A 16,901-nucleotide genomic window follows, 5' to 3' on the forward strand; every position below is an offset into this window, starting at 1 on the left:
GCATAAGTAACATTCCACAGACTGAAGTCTCCTCCTCTAGGTTAGCATTTTTAAAAAAGCAAAATCTCAATTATTAAGGGACACGCATCTTACTGGTTATGTGTGCAGCGCATAGAAAGGCAGAACCAAACCCTGTGAGGCCCGCAGTGCTCAGGTGGTAGAAAAAAATCATATACTGAATAGGCATGTTTCAGTAAGGTCTGCTTCCAATTTCTTCTCTCCCTTATCAACTTTTAACTCTGTTACTATCCATTGTCCTCATTCACATGCAGAGAGGAAGTCTGCTTCGCTGTCAAGGCTCATTTTAAGCAGTGGAGTTTGACCATGACAATCAAACGGGCTGTACGTAGAAAGTTTATAAAAGAAATTGCCATCTCAGTAAAATCATCTAATTATGGGACTGTGTGATGGAGGCACTAGAGACAACTGAAAATTCAATAGGACAGGAGTCCTCTTTACTTTTGATAAACGTGAACTGAAATTGTAAAAAGCAATCATGAGTTTGTGAAATCAGATTATCTCGTTGTCCTGCAGGCCAATTTGGCACTGAAGCATTGTTTATTTGGAGTCATTCCCCCTCCCTGAGTGTACGAAAGCCAGCCTTATTGATCAGAACTTTCCAACAGGATACCCCGCAGTAAGGAATGATATCGTTATATTCATGTTTATTACACTACTTAGAAGCACGATTAAAAGCTAGTGTTCATAAACCCACAAAGAATACACATCTTACAAAGACAAGATGAGAGAAATCATTCTAAGGTTCTGGATAGCATTAAGTGGTTTCATTTCTTCTGCAGACAATACAGAATAATACATAAACTTCCATGCACATAATCTTTTAACAGGGAAGTAGAACAGCATTCACTTGAAACCAGAACTGAAACCAGAATCCATGTATCTTACATTGACAAAAGTGATGTTTTTCACACTTATCTGAAGATAATTTTAGATCCTTGCATCACATTTAGATTGCTGATGAATCAGAAGTATATTTAATTCTTCCATCTACTTAATACTCTAAGAATGCTAGCCATTTGCCAGTATAGCAAAAATCTTCCAAACTGACCTCATTTCTATCAAAAGGTTTTGATATTTTTTACTGCATGAAAGATGGAGAACATTTATAACTTGTTAATTCTTTAATCCTTTTAGTGATGGTGTTCTCCTCCCCTTCAACATAAATAGAAAACATAACTACAAACTACAGTATTTTCTTTCAAATGTGGACACATTTCTATATTAAGAAAAATGATTTTTCAAAATACACAGTGGATTTTGTCATAAAAAGTCTATTCCTTGCCTTTATAAAAGAGAAAGTTGAATTTCTCTATTCTGCATAAGTACAATCAGGCATGAGAGGATAATTCTTCTGTAAGAAAGTTTACTATACTTTCCCTCCGAAAAAACGCATAGCATGTTCATGCGTTACCCTATCTGCATAAATACCTTTGTACAATCAGGCATGAGTGGATAATTGCTTTATGAGAAAGCTTATTATAGACATATTTCTTCTGAAAAAATGCATAGTGTGCATGCAATTCATGTGCTACCCAATGGAATACAAAGCAATGAAAAATCTGGCCTAGATACTAAAAAAGAATTGTATGCAAGTCCTTTAACTCCACCATTGCCTGTATTGCCTATTTACTCCTAGAAAGGACTGACACCCTTATCTGTCATTTCACGCCATATAATAATAGCTATATACATGTAACCAGTGTTTAGAAAGAATAACAGTCACACTGCACCGAGCTGGAAGTTAATGCTGGCTTATAGCTTAATTATATGATGCATCCAAATAAACAAGGACAGCTAAAAGATGGAGAACATGAGGCAATATGACTGAAGTTCTCTAACCTGGTTGGCTTGAAGGTTGAGATACAACCTGTTGTTGTATTTCTTTGCCCTCCAGCCTTAGGGATTTTTAATTTCATTGTTGCTAACCCAAGTGTCACTGTAGACACAGTTCTGACAAAAGGTCTCTGAGCTCCAGGGACTGAGAAAGGCAAAAGCTGCACCAGGACAGAGGCGGCTTACTAGCAATTGGCACAGGGCCCAACTGAGAATTAAAAACCATACCAATTTGTAACTTCACATTCACCAATCTTGCAGGCCCAGTGAGACAGCATAAGCAGAGGTGGTTATGATCTTAACCTCCTTCACACTGTAAATGCTTAAAGTTGAAGGTTAGAGCTGGAAGACTGAATTTAAAGATAAGCACATTTATATGGAAAATACAGAAAAATTTAGCTCCATCCAAGATAAAAACAGTTTTATCTTTCCAGTAGAATAAAGCCACCAAAAAAGGCAGAGGATGGGAGCGGGAAGAAAAGGTAGGGGTCAAATCAAATATATTGAAGTTTTTTATTTATACATTTATATATTTAAAGAATGGTAACAATCTTCTTTTAAAATAGAGGAGTAGCAAGACCACATGCACAATATCTGTATTTGTATGCGTCTGTCTACTGAACTCCACTCTTTAACTCCCTTCTAGTTTGAACTGAAGCATACTAGATGCAAACTTTTACATGCGTACCGTAAGCACCCCCACAGGCCAGGAAGCCTATTTGCTTTTGATACACGGACATCATTATCCTCAAAATTCGTTGCATATTTTCCCTTTATCTTCTCCACAGCTGGAATTTCTCAAGAGTTTTGTCACTGTCCTAGTATTCTCTGTAGAACGAACACCAGAGATTGATGCGTTTATTTGCGACTGAGGAGCTGCATGGGAGAGCTCGTCCCCTCATTGGCCAAAGGCCTTTTGCAATGCAGGTATCGCTGTGGAGATGCAGCAGCCCTCAGTCGCTCATACACTCCATAACCATCTGCTGTGCACTGCCAGAGGCAAGGCAGACCAGCCTAAATCCAGCTGGGCACTGCAGCCTCTCTGGCCACAGCCAGGGCTCAAGCAAGCTGTTTTAAAGCTCCTTTGCTTGTGCCTACGTTACTGCAGCACTGACACGCCTATCACTGCTACCACATGTGGGTGTCTTCTCCTTCCTAGGCTAGGAACTGATGCTTGTTGTGCGTTGGAAGAGTTGTGTGGATGACCAGCTGCTGCTTCACAGCCTGTCCCCTTTCATCACGCTGTGCATGGCGACGTTGTTGTCACCCCTCCCATCCCAAGTTTGACTCCTAGCAGCCGAGACCAGTGTTGTGTCTCCTGGCTTCCTCCACCAGCCCAGAGAGTAAAGCTGCAAGCCACCCCAAAGCGTTAACCGTGCTCCTCCCGTTTCTCACTCTGATTCTATGCATTAGAAGTGTGCTGCTTGCCACAGCACGAGGAAGGGGGCCTGCCAAACCCATGCCGCATTTGAAGTATCTGGCTGTAGAAGTTCATTTGTTTTTAGTTCGGAATAAACAAAGCAAGATGACTTATACATCCTCCTCAAGGGTTTCTATGGCAATCTCATACTGAGCTCCCTCTCGTCCGAAGATACCATACAAGAAAAAGCTGTTCCAATTGATTTTGCAGTGCTGTTAAGGACTCAGAATCGCTGCTGTCACAGATCATACTACTGCTGCCTTCATTTCAGAAAAATGTCATAATCCTATCACGTAAAGTAGTTTCAAGTGTATCAAACTACTGTATATACAATTAAAAAAATCTATGATGACTTTATGCCAATCTGCCGAACACCAAACACCACGGCTGAAACATACAGAAGCTGAATAGTACTAAATTTTGTATCTAGTCAGAAGGAAAATAAAACAAAGTATGTTTTTAGTACATAGGAGAGGGAGGTTCATCCCTACAGGTAGGACTTGAGAGACGAGAGCTTGACTGCCAACTGAGCCACAGAATATGGAAAGCCTTTTGTTATTTCCTAGGGAAGCATTTTTGAGAATAATAGCAAGTTGCCTCAACTGTTGCGTTGATACAGGGCACATAAATAGAGTGCTGTAGTATAAATGGTGGGAATAAAAAAAAAAAAGAGTTACTTTACTGAAAACATGATAGTACAGTACAAAATAATACTATATTCTACTGCAAACATCTTTTCATCTGGACTCTGTAAATCCAGTACAAATGGATTTACCGATATGCCGTAATCGGAAACAATAGTCACTGGTATCTTACTTGGAGATAGCACTCCTTATGATACATGCTGAACATATCCAGAACATGTAAGGGCAGTACCCAGACAAGGTAATGAAGGACAGTGAAGGGAAGTGGTGACAGTCTGACACCATAAAAGCATCACAGCACCAGGCAAAGAACGCTTCTGATTGTCACATCATCAGAGCCAGATGTGCTCGACTTCACTTCCTTCTTTTCAGATTTTTTGGATCAGTTGGGCAAGGAACTAGATATTTTAACTGAAGATTGGCCCACCTGCATTCTGGAGGAATAGGAGGTATAAGTCACCTGCTTTGTCATAAATACCCTGAAAAGTGCAGTCTTATCCCTGTCATCTCTCTCTGTCTTCCTAGAGACAAGCGAAGCCCCCTTGCTGCAAACTCCTGTGCCAGAGGAGCTCTTCCACTTGGAATAGTAGCAGCGGGTGTGCCGAGAAGACTACATTACAGCACAGACTTGTAAAAACGTTACACTGTCTCAAGACATCCAAATATTTGGTGATGAACATCACAATACGGGTATAAAGTCTGAAAAGCGCTGGTGAGTTCACGTGAGACGTTTCAACGTACTAGAGATGCTTGATTTTTCAGGGACTTTTAATCTTTCAAATAGAGGCCACTATATATCTGCCATGTCAAACACACCAAAACAAAGACATGGAAAACTAACTGTTACTGTTGTAAACGTAACGGTCTTCTGGTTTTCTAAATGCATCGATTCCTTAGTTGTTAGCTTGTTTGACAAAATGTATTTGCCTTTCTGTCCAGCAGTAGATGCCTAAAAGTTTACCAAAAACAATGTGATATTCCTTCTTAAAATCCTTGTTAATCCACCCTATTGTACATGAAGTGAGATAATCACTTTACATGAAAGACTACTATTCCATTATTGTCGTGTTCTAGCAGGCTTTAATGGAATAATATAAGAAAAAAGTCTTTATGAAAGTTTCTACATTTTCCTGATCTTAACAGGGGAATACTTTTAAAACTTTTCCTTTCATCGCTCTAACATACATCAGTAAAGTAAGACAGTTTTAATACATGCTCATTGAAGTTTCACCATAACAGCATGCTAGCACTGTGATTATTTTTACTCTTTCACTGATGGATAACCTAATAGTTTCCAAACAGAACTGAATAATTAAATCCAGCAGCAGTCAGCTTTGAATAACGAGAACTGATTCTAGCAGAAGTCTCTCTGCCAAGTAAACGTGACCCTGCCAATACGAGATGGAAAACACTTCTACTATGACCTTAGGGTAAAATTTCCCTTCCTTACCACCTCCTCCTCCTCCTCCTTCTCCCCACACCATTTTCTTCTCATTAGAGCTTTGTTGCACACCATAGTATTTAAATAAGTTCTAAAAATATAGGCAAAACATACACAGTTGCATCTGAGTAACTGCAGAGAAATCACTGATGGACAGCAACATACAGAAGATTTAAAATGAAAGGGCTGTTCTACCTTTCAGATTAAGGACGTGAAAGCTTTAAGGTCACCACTGAAAATGAAAAAAAAAAACTTAACAACTTAATTACAACCCATGAAAATTTGCACAAAATCCTTTTTTTTTTTTTGTGAGCAGGAAATGAGAAGTGCTGACCACAAATCTATCTACATTCATTTCTTCTTTCAGTCTAGCCTAATACCATAATACCACCAACTTTCTGTTTGTCAAAAAACAGTATTTTATCTTTCCTTAAGTTTCTTCATAATCCTTGTCCAAGTCTAGTCAATACTAGGGATGAGTGCATTTATTTAAATTTTGACATTTTCAGATGATGGATCTTCATGTATGTCAGTGCTTTTTTCTCCTTCCTCAAAAATAATCTAATTGTTTCACCTTAGATTTCAATCAAAAGAGAATAAATATCTTCTATCAAAGAGTGCGCTGTTTAACTGAGAATAAGCCACTTTAATTGTTTTAAATGGTGCAACTGTTTAAATAACTTGAACAGATGCAAACCTTGTTCTGAAGTGTACAGAGACAGTTTCTCATGGCAAATATTAATAGAAACTCACTGGACGGGAAGAGAGGATTATATTCCTACGATTATTCCACCCTTACATATATGTCCACTGTGATTTTCAAATCCAAAACTCACAGAAAAAAGTAAACTAATAGAAAACAGAGCACAGAGTTAAAAACGGCACACCGGCTTTATTTTTACATATAAATTGGAGAGTATACAGAATAAATTCCTGCCTGTTAAATGGTGCTCTTCAGCTAAACACGTATGTGAAAAAATGTTACAACAAAATTATGATCAGTATCACTTCCACAAATATCACAGAAGTCAGCACTGATATTCCCAAAAAAGACTAATGTCTGTTCCCTGCATGCTTTCCTTATGCTAGGATATTTAGGGCTAAGTCCTAACTACTGAGTCTTTTCCAAGTGGCTGTAAATAATAGTCTGAAGATTTCAGACATACCTAGTTAACATGAATATTCGTTACCACCTTTCAACAATTTCCAACTAAATCTGAGATGTGGTGCAAAGTTTAGTTCTCAAGGACAAACCGTAGCTTTACAGTGCTCTCTTAGGAATGCTGAATTTATTCAGCAGTGAGTCACACTGGTGTATGAACTATTTTTGCCAGACAAAACCAGCACATTCTTCATTCGGTAGCAGGACCAGCTGTAACTGCTCGGGTTACCACTCGGGTTAGACAACGTTTATAAATCATGCATTTACCATAGAAAACCACACGAGAAAGAAAATGACGAGAGATGAAGAAAATAATATTATTTCTTTGTTTGCTTATATAATAAATGTATTGCAATTATATTTTGACTGAAACTATGTATCTAGCAACGAGCACAACATAAAAGTGTGTGTTAACCAGAAAGCTCCCCACATGTCATAACGTTTTGTATCTTTAATAATAAAACATTAGAACATGCAATAACTCAATGTTATCATGGGTTAAAAGCACTTTAAAAAAGGAGACAAATAGAAACTGGGAGTACTCCTTATTTGCGGGTATTGGCCACAATGCCCAAAATACTTCATACATGGGTTCAACTGTTTTGACCCCGCAGTGCATTTTCCACATGATGACAGTCAGCTTGCTAACAGTATATGGGGAACTTACAGCTCTGTGAAACAACGCTATTTACTCCCGCATCCAAAAATGGTACCAATTGTGATATTATCACTGATTATCAGCATTCCTATAGGATCCAAAAAGAAAATATCGACGAACTGGGCAGCCAAAGCTCAGCATGCAGTGAACATAAACAGCAGAACCCAGGACACACTTTCGGAGCCAGCTACTGCATTCCTACAGGTCAAATTCAGAGTAAATCTCAAAGTAACACACAAAAAAATTCTACTGGAAATTACTCCAAATCTATATAGGTGTAACGGGTTATATCTTCTACCAGCAACTGTGTATTTGACAGTTTATCTAACACTACCACCCACCAGCAGGTTGTCATGCTGTCAAAACAAACAGAGCACTATGCAACATTAGTTGTGCTGCTGTTACAGCAAGCAAGGAAAATCTGTATTTCCTCATTAGTCACCACTTCACACAGAGACCACAGCCAGTGCGTGGGTAGCTCAGGCATGTACCAGCTGATACCAAGGCCCCAGCACTCTTTCATGGAGAGAAAAAGAATCCCTAATGGCATTTCATATGTTTTCTTTCAATATAAAGACTAATTACTACATTTTTATATCCCCGCTACTCCTACAATTTGCGGTCCTTGGACTTCTACGTAAGTGTAATAGAAAACACCGCTGTTTCTGCATGTGGCTGGTAAATTTAAGCGTCCTTTTTTGTTCAGCTACGGGATCTCTCTGCTTCTAGCTAAGAACAAGCATGTTTTTAACTTGAAGCTAAAAATTATCCATGTCAAAGAATGATAATCTTCAGTGCAAGTTTCAATTATGGCTATATTTCCATTTTGCTTTGTTCTTGTAACACAGCGTGCTCAGAATTCCTCCAAAACATATTTTAGCACAAGTTCTTTTGAACTCGCATGCTTCTGGCTATACTTATCCGTATCTGACAGATATCTGTTTTGCATCACGTAGTAAACCATTCCTAATTCAGCATATACTCTTTTGACAAACTAAGCTTTCGGTGTCCAAAACTCACGTTTAAGATGAGCCTGGTGTGAATATTCCCAAAACTCTGCACTGAAATAGCAGGAGTCTTTTGCTTACATTCGTTTTTGCTAAATTTTAACTATTTAAGCTTGAATTTACTGAAGTGTCTTTTTCAGGCTAATTTTTTTTTTTCCTGAAAAATCTTGGCTAAAATTGGTTGATTATTTACAGTCCTTTAGGACACAAACATTCTTCTGTGATGTTGAAAAGCGATGGCTTCCCCACCCCCCTCACTTCTTCTTCTGCTATGGAAGCAGTGACTTCAGTTTTGGCAAGGAGGTAGCCTTTCATTCAACACAGCGCGTTTTGTTATCCTTGTGAAAAAATGACCCAACGAGGTTAGTTATAAAGCTTTGAGGAATTACAAATCACACGTAGACAGCAGCCAGTTTCTAGATCTTAGAAGCTAAAATATCTGAGGTTCTTCCAGAACTCTCAGAGCACTTAATGTTGCCCAGCTGTTAATGTGCAGAGCCCAAAGAGCGACTGAGAAAGCCAGATCTCCTAATAACCTCTCTCATATCTCAAAGCAACTGGGTACACTCTGTCCTACGGCTTTGGAGCCGAAATCCAATTTTGCCTGTAACTGTGGCCTTAGTTTGGGGAGCAGGTAACGGAACTTGGATTAGGACAATGAATCAGGAAAGGTATGACAATGACTCGCTGCATAAAATGGACAACTTCTGGAAATTGTCAATAACTACTACTGTAATTAGTTCACATAGAAGTTAACAACCTATTAATACTACAGTAGCCTCTTAAATGAGGTGGAAGAAGTTTGTCTGATGGGACGTCAAGGTTTCACTCCTGCTGATCAGTCGGACACGTATCCATAACGTGTCACATGTGGTCAGTTTGCTGCATGTAACAGCTTAGAGAATTACATAGCCTAAACCAAAACAGACAAGCAAGAGATCAAAAACAATCCAAATCAGACTCTTCAGTTCACTAGAAGACCCTATATATAAGGGATGGGAACTAAATTCAAGATGTATACATATGAATTTCCCATAAGTAAGTGAAAAGCGTTTATACATCATTTTATTTAATATGCTTGTGGTTAAAATGCTATAATTATCATTATCTGCATAAGAGAGATACTATCAAAGAAGCATGATGAAAACATGTTCTTAAGGCCATTCCTGGCCACCATTCACATTATTAAAATGCATAGACACCTATAAAGAGGAATTTAGCCCACATTTTGTGGCTCCCTCTCGCTAGGGGATCCAAATATACTTGCTTATGTAGTCTGGACAGTTTGAACATGATTCCATAGAGTATATCAGGAAAAAAAAGCAGTGGTACAAGCTACCAGAGCCTACTTGTTCCTACAAGAGTTTCCCTACTGTGAAAAATTCTTTGCAGAGCTTCTCTTGATCCCAAACGTGTGACTTTCTAAGTGCAGAGGAGATCTTCTGTCCATGAATGATCGCATGTCTGTATGCGTGCAAACAGATATTGGTAGCGTGTATGAGAAGAGAGCATTTGGTAGCTGAGAAGTTGGCTCTGAAGAACTTTCTTTATTTTCACTGAAAAATAGATACTTCCAGAGACGCCAGCCAGGATTTGAGCTTCATTTTGCTAGGCACTGTACTAACATTTTAAAAAGTCGCAATCTCACTATTGGGAAGCTCACACTTAAGATAACCAGCAGCTTGCCTTATATACATATCCCAACCTTTGCTATCCTTTCCCGTAAGCATCAGGTAAGGAGTATTTAAGACTTAGTAGGAGGATAGAAGATAGTAATCTTAACAGTTTGAGAAAACTGCAAGTACATCTTGGGAGAAATAAATAGTAGCAAGTCAAGGTTTGAATCAGGGAGATGCAGAGGGTGAAACCCTGCCCATATTGAAGTAGGTTTTACTATTTACCTCACCAAGACCAGAATTCCAGATAGATTTTTTTTTAAATGAAATAAGGCATTTATTGTTCATTTTTCTAAGATCACTTCCTTAAAATGATGTTTGTTCAAATTCATAGAAAGCAAACACCAGTTTCTATGCAACTGATGAGACATGAGAGTTTCCACTGGCAAGAAAAATGTTCCTGTACGCAAAGAGTCCTGTGACACGTTTATTTGTTTTCCTAATGTTACTGACAAATTTTCTGGGGCTGTAACACCTTGAAATTTCCTGCTTGGATCCCCCCAGACTCCACAATAGGCTCTAATCCAAGGAATAATTGTTCTGAAGTAACTTACTGATGCTTGTGCTAGTGAGCTAAGATATCAGTTAAAAAAAGTTCAATGCATTTTCCAAAATGCTATCGCAGGTTAGAAAACCAGAAGAGCAAGGCATCCTCCAGGGAAGAAGAGCTTCTCAGAATCTAATAACCGTATTAAGAACAGAGCACCATCAGCTGCACACAGTATGGTTTGTAATTCCCTTAAGGAGCTCTGTGGATTACAGAAACCTTAAGGACGAAGAGCAAATGACTTGTGTTAGCAGAAAAAATAATCAGGCATCTGGTGAAACAGAAAGGCAAGCCAAAACTAGGTCCAAACTCTTTCTTTCTGCTGGAGAATACTACAGATTATTTTATTTATTAAAACAACTGCAATTAATTACATTATTACAAATAATTACTTAAATATGTAACTAATGTATTTTTTTAAAAAGTAAACAACATGCTATTTTGTGCATTAATGCACCGCAGATTAAAGAAAGGAAAGCCTCTGATTGCTTCTCAATTCTCATGACGACTGTTACTGTCCCTGTAGTAGTAGCAGTTAATGCCTGGAGTAGTAATAAAGTCACCGGGTCATGCAGCTCACCTTTTCTGAACTGTTAGTGAAGTAGAGCCTCCCTGAAAACTGGAAGCTGGCCAAAGCTGCTAACACAGTATTTATCAGATGGACAACACAAATACAGATTTTCTGTAATACAGCAACGTTCTTATCTCGGGTACCATCAGAAAAATGACTTATTTTCTTAAGCAAAGGGATGGCAGGGGGGAAACGCACTTGATACCGTTAAAAGTGGATCTCAACAATATTGCAGGAAGTTTTGGGTAAAGCGTGAAGCCTCCAGCACAAATGGGGAACTTGGCCGCTGCCCGAGCACAGCTCTTCTCAAAGCAACGAAACCCAGGCTGCTTTTACAGGTATTTCCAGACGTCTTTCTGCCGTCTTTACCAGAAGCACACAACCACCGCCACTGCGAGAGCCACCTCAAAAGCCACAGTTTAAAACCAGTGCCTTTGCTGCGGTGCACAAACCCCAGCTTGCGCCGCGCACCTGTGCGCAATCCAAAGTCTTTCCGACAGACCTTCCGCCAAGCGCAAACCAGCCCAAACAGCAGCCAGCACGCCTTGAAACCCTGAACCCAGTTTCTCCCCCCCCTCCGTTTTCCAGCGCACCCCAAGCCCCCGGGCGCACACCTGCCGCCCCTGCGACCCGCGGGCGCCTAAGGACGGCGGGGGCCAGGTCACCCTCCGGCGCCGCTCTCAAGACCCCCGGGAGCGCCCCTCCGCCGGACCCACCTGAGATGCCGCCGCCGACCACGACCACGTCGTAGCTCTCGGCCATGGCGCTGCGCTGCGCTGCGCTGCCCGCCCGCAACCCCCGGCGGCCGCTGCCTCCCTCCCGCGGCGGCTCCGGCGGGCGGACAGCGCCGGGCCGCCCGGCCCCGCCCCCGGGCGGGCCCCGCGCCGCTCCCGCCAATGGGCATCGCCGGGGGCGTGGCTACGCCTCTTCGCCCCGCCCCCTCTCCTCGACGGCAGGGCCCCGGAGCGTGAGCAGGGAGGTGCTTCGGCAGCCGGGTGGTGGAGAGGCCGCCTGTGGCGGGGGGGCTGCAGGTCCCGCGGTCTTCGTTCAGTAAAAACTATTTCTTTTTTTTGTTGTTGTTGTTTAATTTAGAATGTACGCTGCCGATGGCTTTGGGATAGGAGGAGATCTGCGGTGTCACAATTGCAAGGTTACACCAATATACGAGTCTTGCCTTTTGCTAGAATTAACTAGACGCGCTCGGTCTATTAACCCGGGAATGAAGTGCTAACCTTTACACAAAAAGTGGCTTTCGCAAGACCGTATCTGAAATAATAACAGGCTGCAAAAATGCCAGTTTTGTTTGTACTTCTACTACAACTACTGCTCTGCAATTCATGGTGCTAGTGATTCTGGGGCATTTTACAGCTCACATTTTTTTTTTCCTTTTTTTTCCAGGAGTGTAAATGTCACCACTGTGAAGCTAAGTAGAAGAAAACAGAAAGCATATCCATTCCCTTCCAAGTAAGCACAAAAGACCTTTACTATTCATACAGTTGTAGGAAATCCTAATGCCACTTCATGTTAAATATTGACATAAGTTCTGAGAGTTGTCCAGTTCTGCAGTCTTATTCCAAATCTGCGTATGGCCCAAAAATTGAATGAGTATGCAATACTGTATGCTCAGTGCCCTTGGAAATGCTTTGGCTTTCTTAGAGTGGAAAAAATAAGATTTTTGGTTTCTGCTAATTGTGTCAAATGAGCAAGGCAGCAGTGACTCAAGGTAGAAACTTCTAGGAAGTCACTAAGCTCTAAAAGGATCAACAATATGTGAGACAGAATGATGGATATTCTTCCAAAATAAAAAACAGGTACTTGGAAAAGTTAAGTAGATGTACAGTGCTAAATGTGTGTGCTACCTGCAGACGCAAAAGTGCCAGGTGCTATAGCAAAGAAGATGAATAAGACTCTTACTGCTCTGAGAAAGATGTCTACCAACAGAAACACATATTGCTGAGATTGCTCCTGCTTGCACAACAAACTAAAGAGGTCAAAAAGAGCGCAGTCCAAGACTGGATACAACAGAAGACTGTGCTGCCATTCAGAGGGACCTGGACAGGCTGGAGAGCTGGGTGGAGAGGAACCTCCTGAAGTTCAACAAAGGCAAGTGCAGGGTCCTGCACCTAGGCAGGAATAACCCCCTGCACCAGGACAGGCTGGGGGTTGACCTGCTGGAAAGCAGCTCTGCAGAGAAGGACCTGGGAGTCCTGGGGTGGGGGACAACAAGAGGACCATGAGCCCGCCATGTGCCCTTGTGGCCAAGAAGGCCAATGGTCTCCTGGGCTGCATTAGGAAGAGCACTGCCAGCAGGTGGAGGGAGGTGATCCTGCCCCTCTGCTCAGCCCTGGGGAGGCCTCACCTGGGGTGCTGTGTCCAGTTCTGGGCTCCCCAGTACAGGAGAGACCTGGAGCTCCTGGAGCGAGTCCAGTGGAGGGCTACAAAGACGACGAAGGGACTGGAGCACCTCTCCTGTGAGGAAAGGCTGCGAGAGCTGGGCCTGTTCAGCCTGGAGAAGAGAAGACTGAGGAGGGATCAGATCAGTGTATCTGAAGGGGGGGGTGTGTGTCAAGAGGATGGGGCCAGTCTCTTCTCCGTGGTGCCCAGCGACAGGACAAGAGGCAACGGGCAGAAACTGAACCACAGGAAGCTCTGTGTGAACGTGAGGAAAAACTTCTTTCCTGTGAGGGTGACAGAGCACTGGCACAGGTTGCCCAGAGAGGTTGTGGCGCCTCATTCCCTGGAGATATTCAAAACCTGCCTGGACGTGATCCTGGGCAACGTGCTCTAGGTGACCCCGCTTAAGCATGGGGATTGGACTAGATGATCTCCAGAGGTCCTTTCTAACTTCAACTATTCTGTAATTCTCTGATGCTGTGATTGTGGGAGTGACAAATAATCTGAAATGGAGAATGCAATGCACTAACAGTCGTTTGTGCTCAGCAGAGGAAAAGGCTTTGCTTCTTGGGGATAATAACAATACCCACTCTCACAGCTACACTAGCTGCATGTAGGTCACATGGTATCTAACACATAAAAAGCTTCACCACGAAGCACCTCCCTCTCAGTCTAAAAGCCAAGTTCGGAGGAAAACAATACCTCTTCTGTGACAACAATGGAAAACATGTATCTAGACAACTTGTTGATACATCAGTTCACCAAAAATTGTCTAGTGTTAAATGGAGTTGAAATGGTCATGTTAATGAGCAAAAGAGATCCCTGAGGTTTTACCTAGAGTAGCTTTCGCAACCAGGGATGACAACTAAGTACAAAATGTACATATCATGGGTGCTTCAGCCCTTGCAATAAATATTTGTGGGGGCTACCAGAGATTGTCTCAGGCAATGGCAACCTCCAGGGGTTGTCATAAGAACTGTGTAACTATTAAGCGCTTAGCATCTGTTTAAGATAGATAAGGGACAATTCTATATCATCTCATGCAAATCTGCGGTTATCTAGGATTTGAAAAATAGAAGCAGATGCTGAAGCCTTACTTGAGAACAACTGGATGAACCAAGTGGGAGATGATCAAATAGATGTTGTCAATCTGCCAGCTAGGTCCGTCAGAGTTTCCTGAGAACTTGCTGAAAATGCAAGCAGAAGGGGAGGAAGCATGTGAAGTACAATCTTGTGAGCAATCCTCCTCCCAGTGATATTAAGACCAGATTTTCAAAGAGAAACTTAAAATGCATCTAGACATCAAGAGAAAATGAAAAGATTGTAAACCCCTTAACCTTAATCCAAGCAGATAGAAAATTATTTGGAAAGAAGTTTATTGTTGTTCAGAATAGAGAGTTGAATACTAAAGAGATGCTCGCTAATGGGCCTTATTCCTTCACTACTATAAAAAGAACAAGGAGGGCAACTCTGGAGGGTCAGTATAGAAAGCTACCTTTGCTGAAACCATTCCCTTGCAATTTGTCTGGGTGATTTATGTCTCCTTCAATGAGTGAATGGTATTATTAATTTACAGAGCTTGCAGAACGTGCATGATCATTAACACAAAGGTCTAAAGAGTCACAGAATTGATGTAGACTTTGATATTCACGAGGAGGAACTACTAAGAGTTACTGAGAAATGCAGTAGAGCATTCTGAGCAAGCCTGTCATTCAAGATAACAGCTTTGTTAGCAATGAAAAAAGTTGTCATGTAGCGCTATGAACAAACCAAGCTGCATCATTTCTTGATCAAAGAACATAAAGAAAACAATCCAAAGCTAAGTGCCATCACCAAGTTCTTCATTGTACTGTGTGTGTTTTTCCTTCAGTTTTACCGATGACGGATGCGAGGAAGTCAAATTTCTCAAGTCATGTCATCAGTAGTCAGAGTTCTGTATTATTTTGCTTCTGTTCAGTACCTCAGACAATGAGTAAAATCAGTCATAATCATTGTGGAAGACATACACAGTTTTGTGTCTTAATTTCAATATTAATGTATCTTGTCAATGCATCCAAAAACTGGAAGAAAGACTTGGGTAACATCTGCTGGCTTTATAATAAAATGGTTTTGTCAAGAATAAAAATATTATTTGTTGTACATTTATGTACACAGTATAATTTTTTAGTTCTTTATTTGTATTAAGAATGTCTTTTGACCAGTAAAAACAGAGCATTTTAATATTATAAGGCAAAATTCCATTATCACGAAAAGGTTGTTTGTCATCATTAAGATTGTAATTACCACTGCTTCGCCACCTGTAAACCCGTATCATTCTTGTATCTTAACAAAGTCAACAGATCTGATCTGAAATATCTTAGAACTTGCCATCTTAAGTGTTACTGCCAGATGAAATTTTTGTTATTGACTCATAAACTGTAATGATTAGCAGTCTACTGTGCAGACACAAGGGTGAGCTTTCATCTGATTCACATACGTTCACACACATTTTCATTCTAGCAATTGTATGGCTAGTAATCTGGGTTACATCAAGCCAAAATATAAAAAAAAAATACAAAAAATAATCCAAACTCTTCCAGAATCAGACTCAGCAGCATTCACTGAGCAACAGCCTGCACAGGAAGTGGTAACCTTACGCCTCAGCTTTAGGTGATACTGTATTTCCTGAGGACAGTTTTCCGTTTTCAAACATTATCTTAGACTATCTTACGCTATGTTCAGGGTTGTCATTTAATTTACAATGTTCATGTCTCCAATTTTTTTACTGTTTTTTTCCCCAAGAACTTAGTCAGGATGGGAAATGATAGAAGAGTGTATAGCACATATAAATACACAATATTGTATATGTAAGCGGAAAAGAACAGAAATCGCTATTCAAAAAGTTGTTTCAACCTTTTGAGTGCTTTCCTCTGAAATAAATAAAATCCAAACAAACAACCTCAGACCAAAGTATCTCCAAGATTAGGAAACCATTGAGAAAACCTATATTTCCAAATAACAAGGATAAGCTACAGAGGTCATCTAGTCCAACCTCCTGCCCACAGCAGATCCAGCTGAACCAAATGGCTGAAGGTTGTCCAGGTGAGTTTTGAGTATATTGAAGGATGGAGACTGCAGAGTCTCTCTGAGCACCTAATCTAGGGTCTGATCACACTCATGGTAAAGATGTTTCTACTCACATTGAGTTGGAATTTCCCATGTTTCCAACTTGTCTCTGTTGTTCCCCTGTCCCATTGCTGTGCACCTTGAAGCGTACCTATAAGGTGAGTGCCTTGAACATTAGCCTGCTTGGCTGTTTTGGATGTCCTCAATAAGTCCCTCATTGGGTGTTTGTACAATCTTTGTCTCTCCCTCTGGTCCATTGAATAGATAATTATTCAGATAAGCTGGAAAGGCCCTAATAGGAGGTTTTTAAAGAGAGACACTGCAGGCTGGTAAAAGCTGATAAGAATTGAGCTGTATTGTAGAATATTAATGAATGTTTGTATTTACTAGGATGCATATTCTCATCTTTTCAAATCCACTTT

General features: G+C 40.9%; 1 protein-coding gene and 1 long non-coding RNA gene across 2 annotated transcripts in view; one reads left to right on the top strand and one right to left on the bottom strand.

The window, feature by feature from the left end:
- Window positions 1–11,833, bottom strand: part of LOC104147136 (amine oxidase [flavin-containing] A) — a 41,893-nt gene extending 30,060 nt beyond the window's left edge. Inside the window, exon 1 of the mRNA XM_068916203.1 lies at window positions 11,697–11,833. Within this exon, the coding sequence (XP_068772304.1) occupies window positions 11,697–11,742 (46 nt within the window). The 5' untranslated portion in view covers window positions 11,743–11,833. The remainder of the gene's footprint in view (window positions 1–11,696) is intronic.
- A 123-nt stretch (window positions 11,834–11,956) lies between these two features.
- Window positions 11,957–15,528, top strand: LOC138065803 (uncharacterized). Its single transcript, XR_011138871.1, has 3 exons — window positions 11,957–12,130; window positions 12,379–12,444; window positions 12,846–15,528. It is a non-coding gene; the product is annotated as an uncharacterized lncRNA (long non-coding RNA).
- The last annotated feature ends 1,373 nt before the right edge of the window (window positions 15,529–16,901 follow it).

This window comes from Struthio camelus, chromosome 1 (assembly GCF_040807025.1).
Source record: "Struthio camelus isolate bStrCam1 chromosome 1, bStrCam1.hap1, whole genome shotgun sequence".
NCBI lineage: Eukaryota > Metazoa > Chordata > Aves > Struthioniformes > Struthionidae > Struthio > Struthio camelus.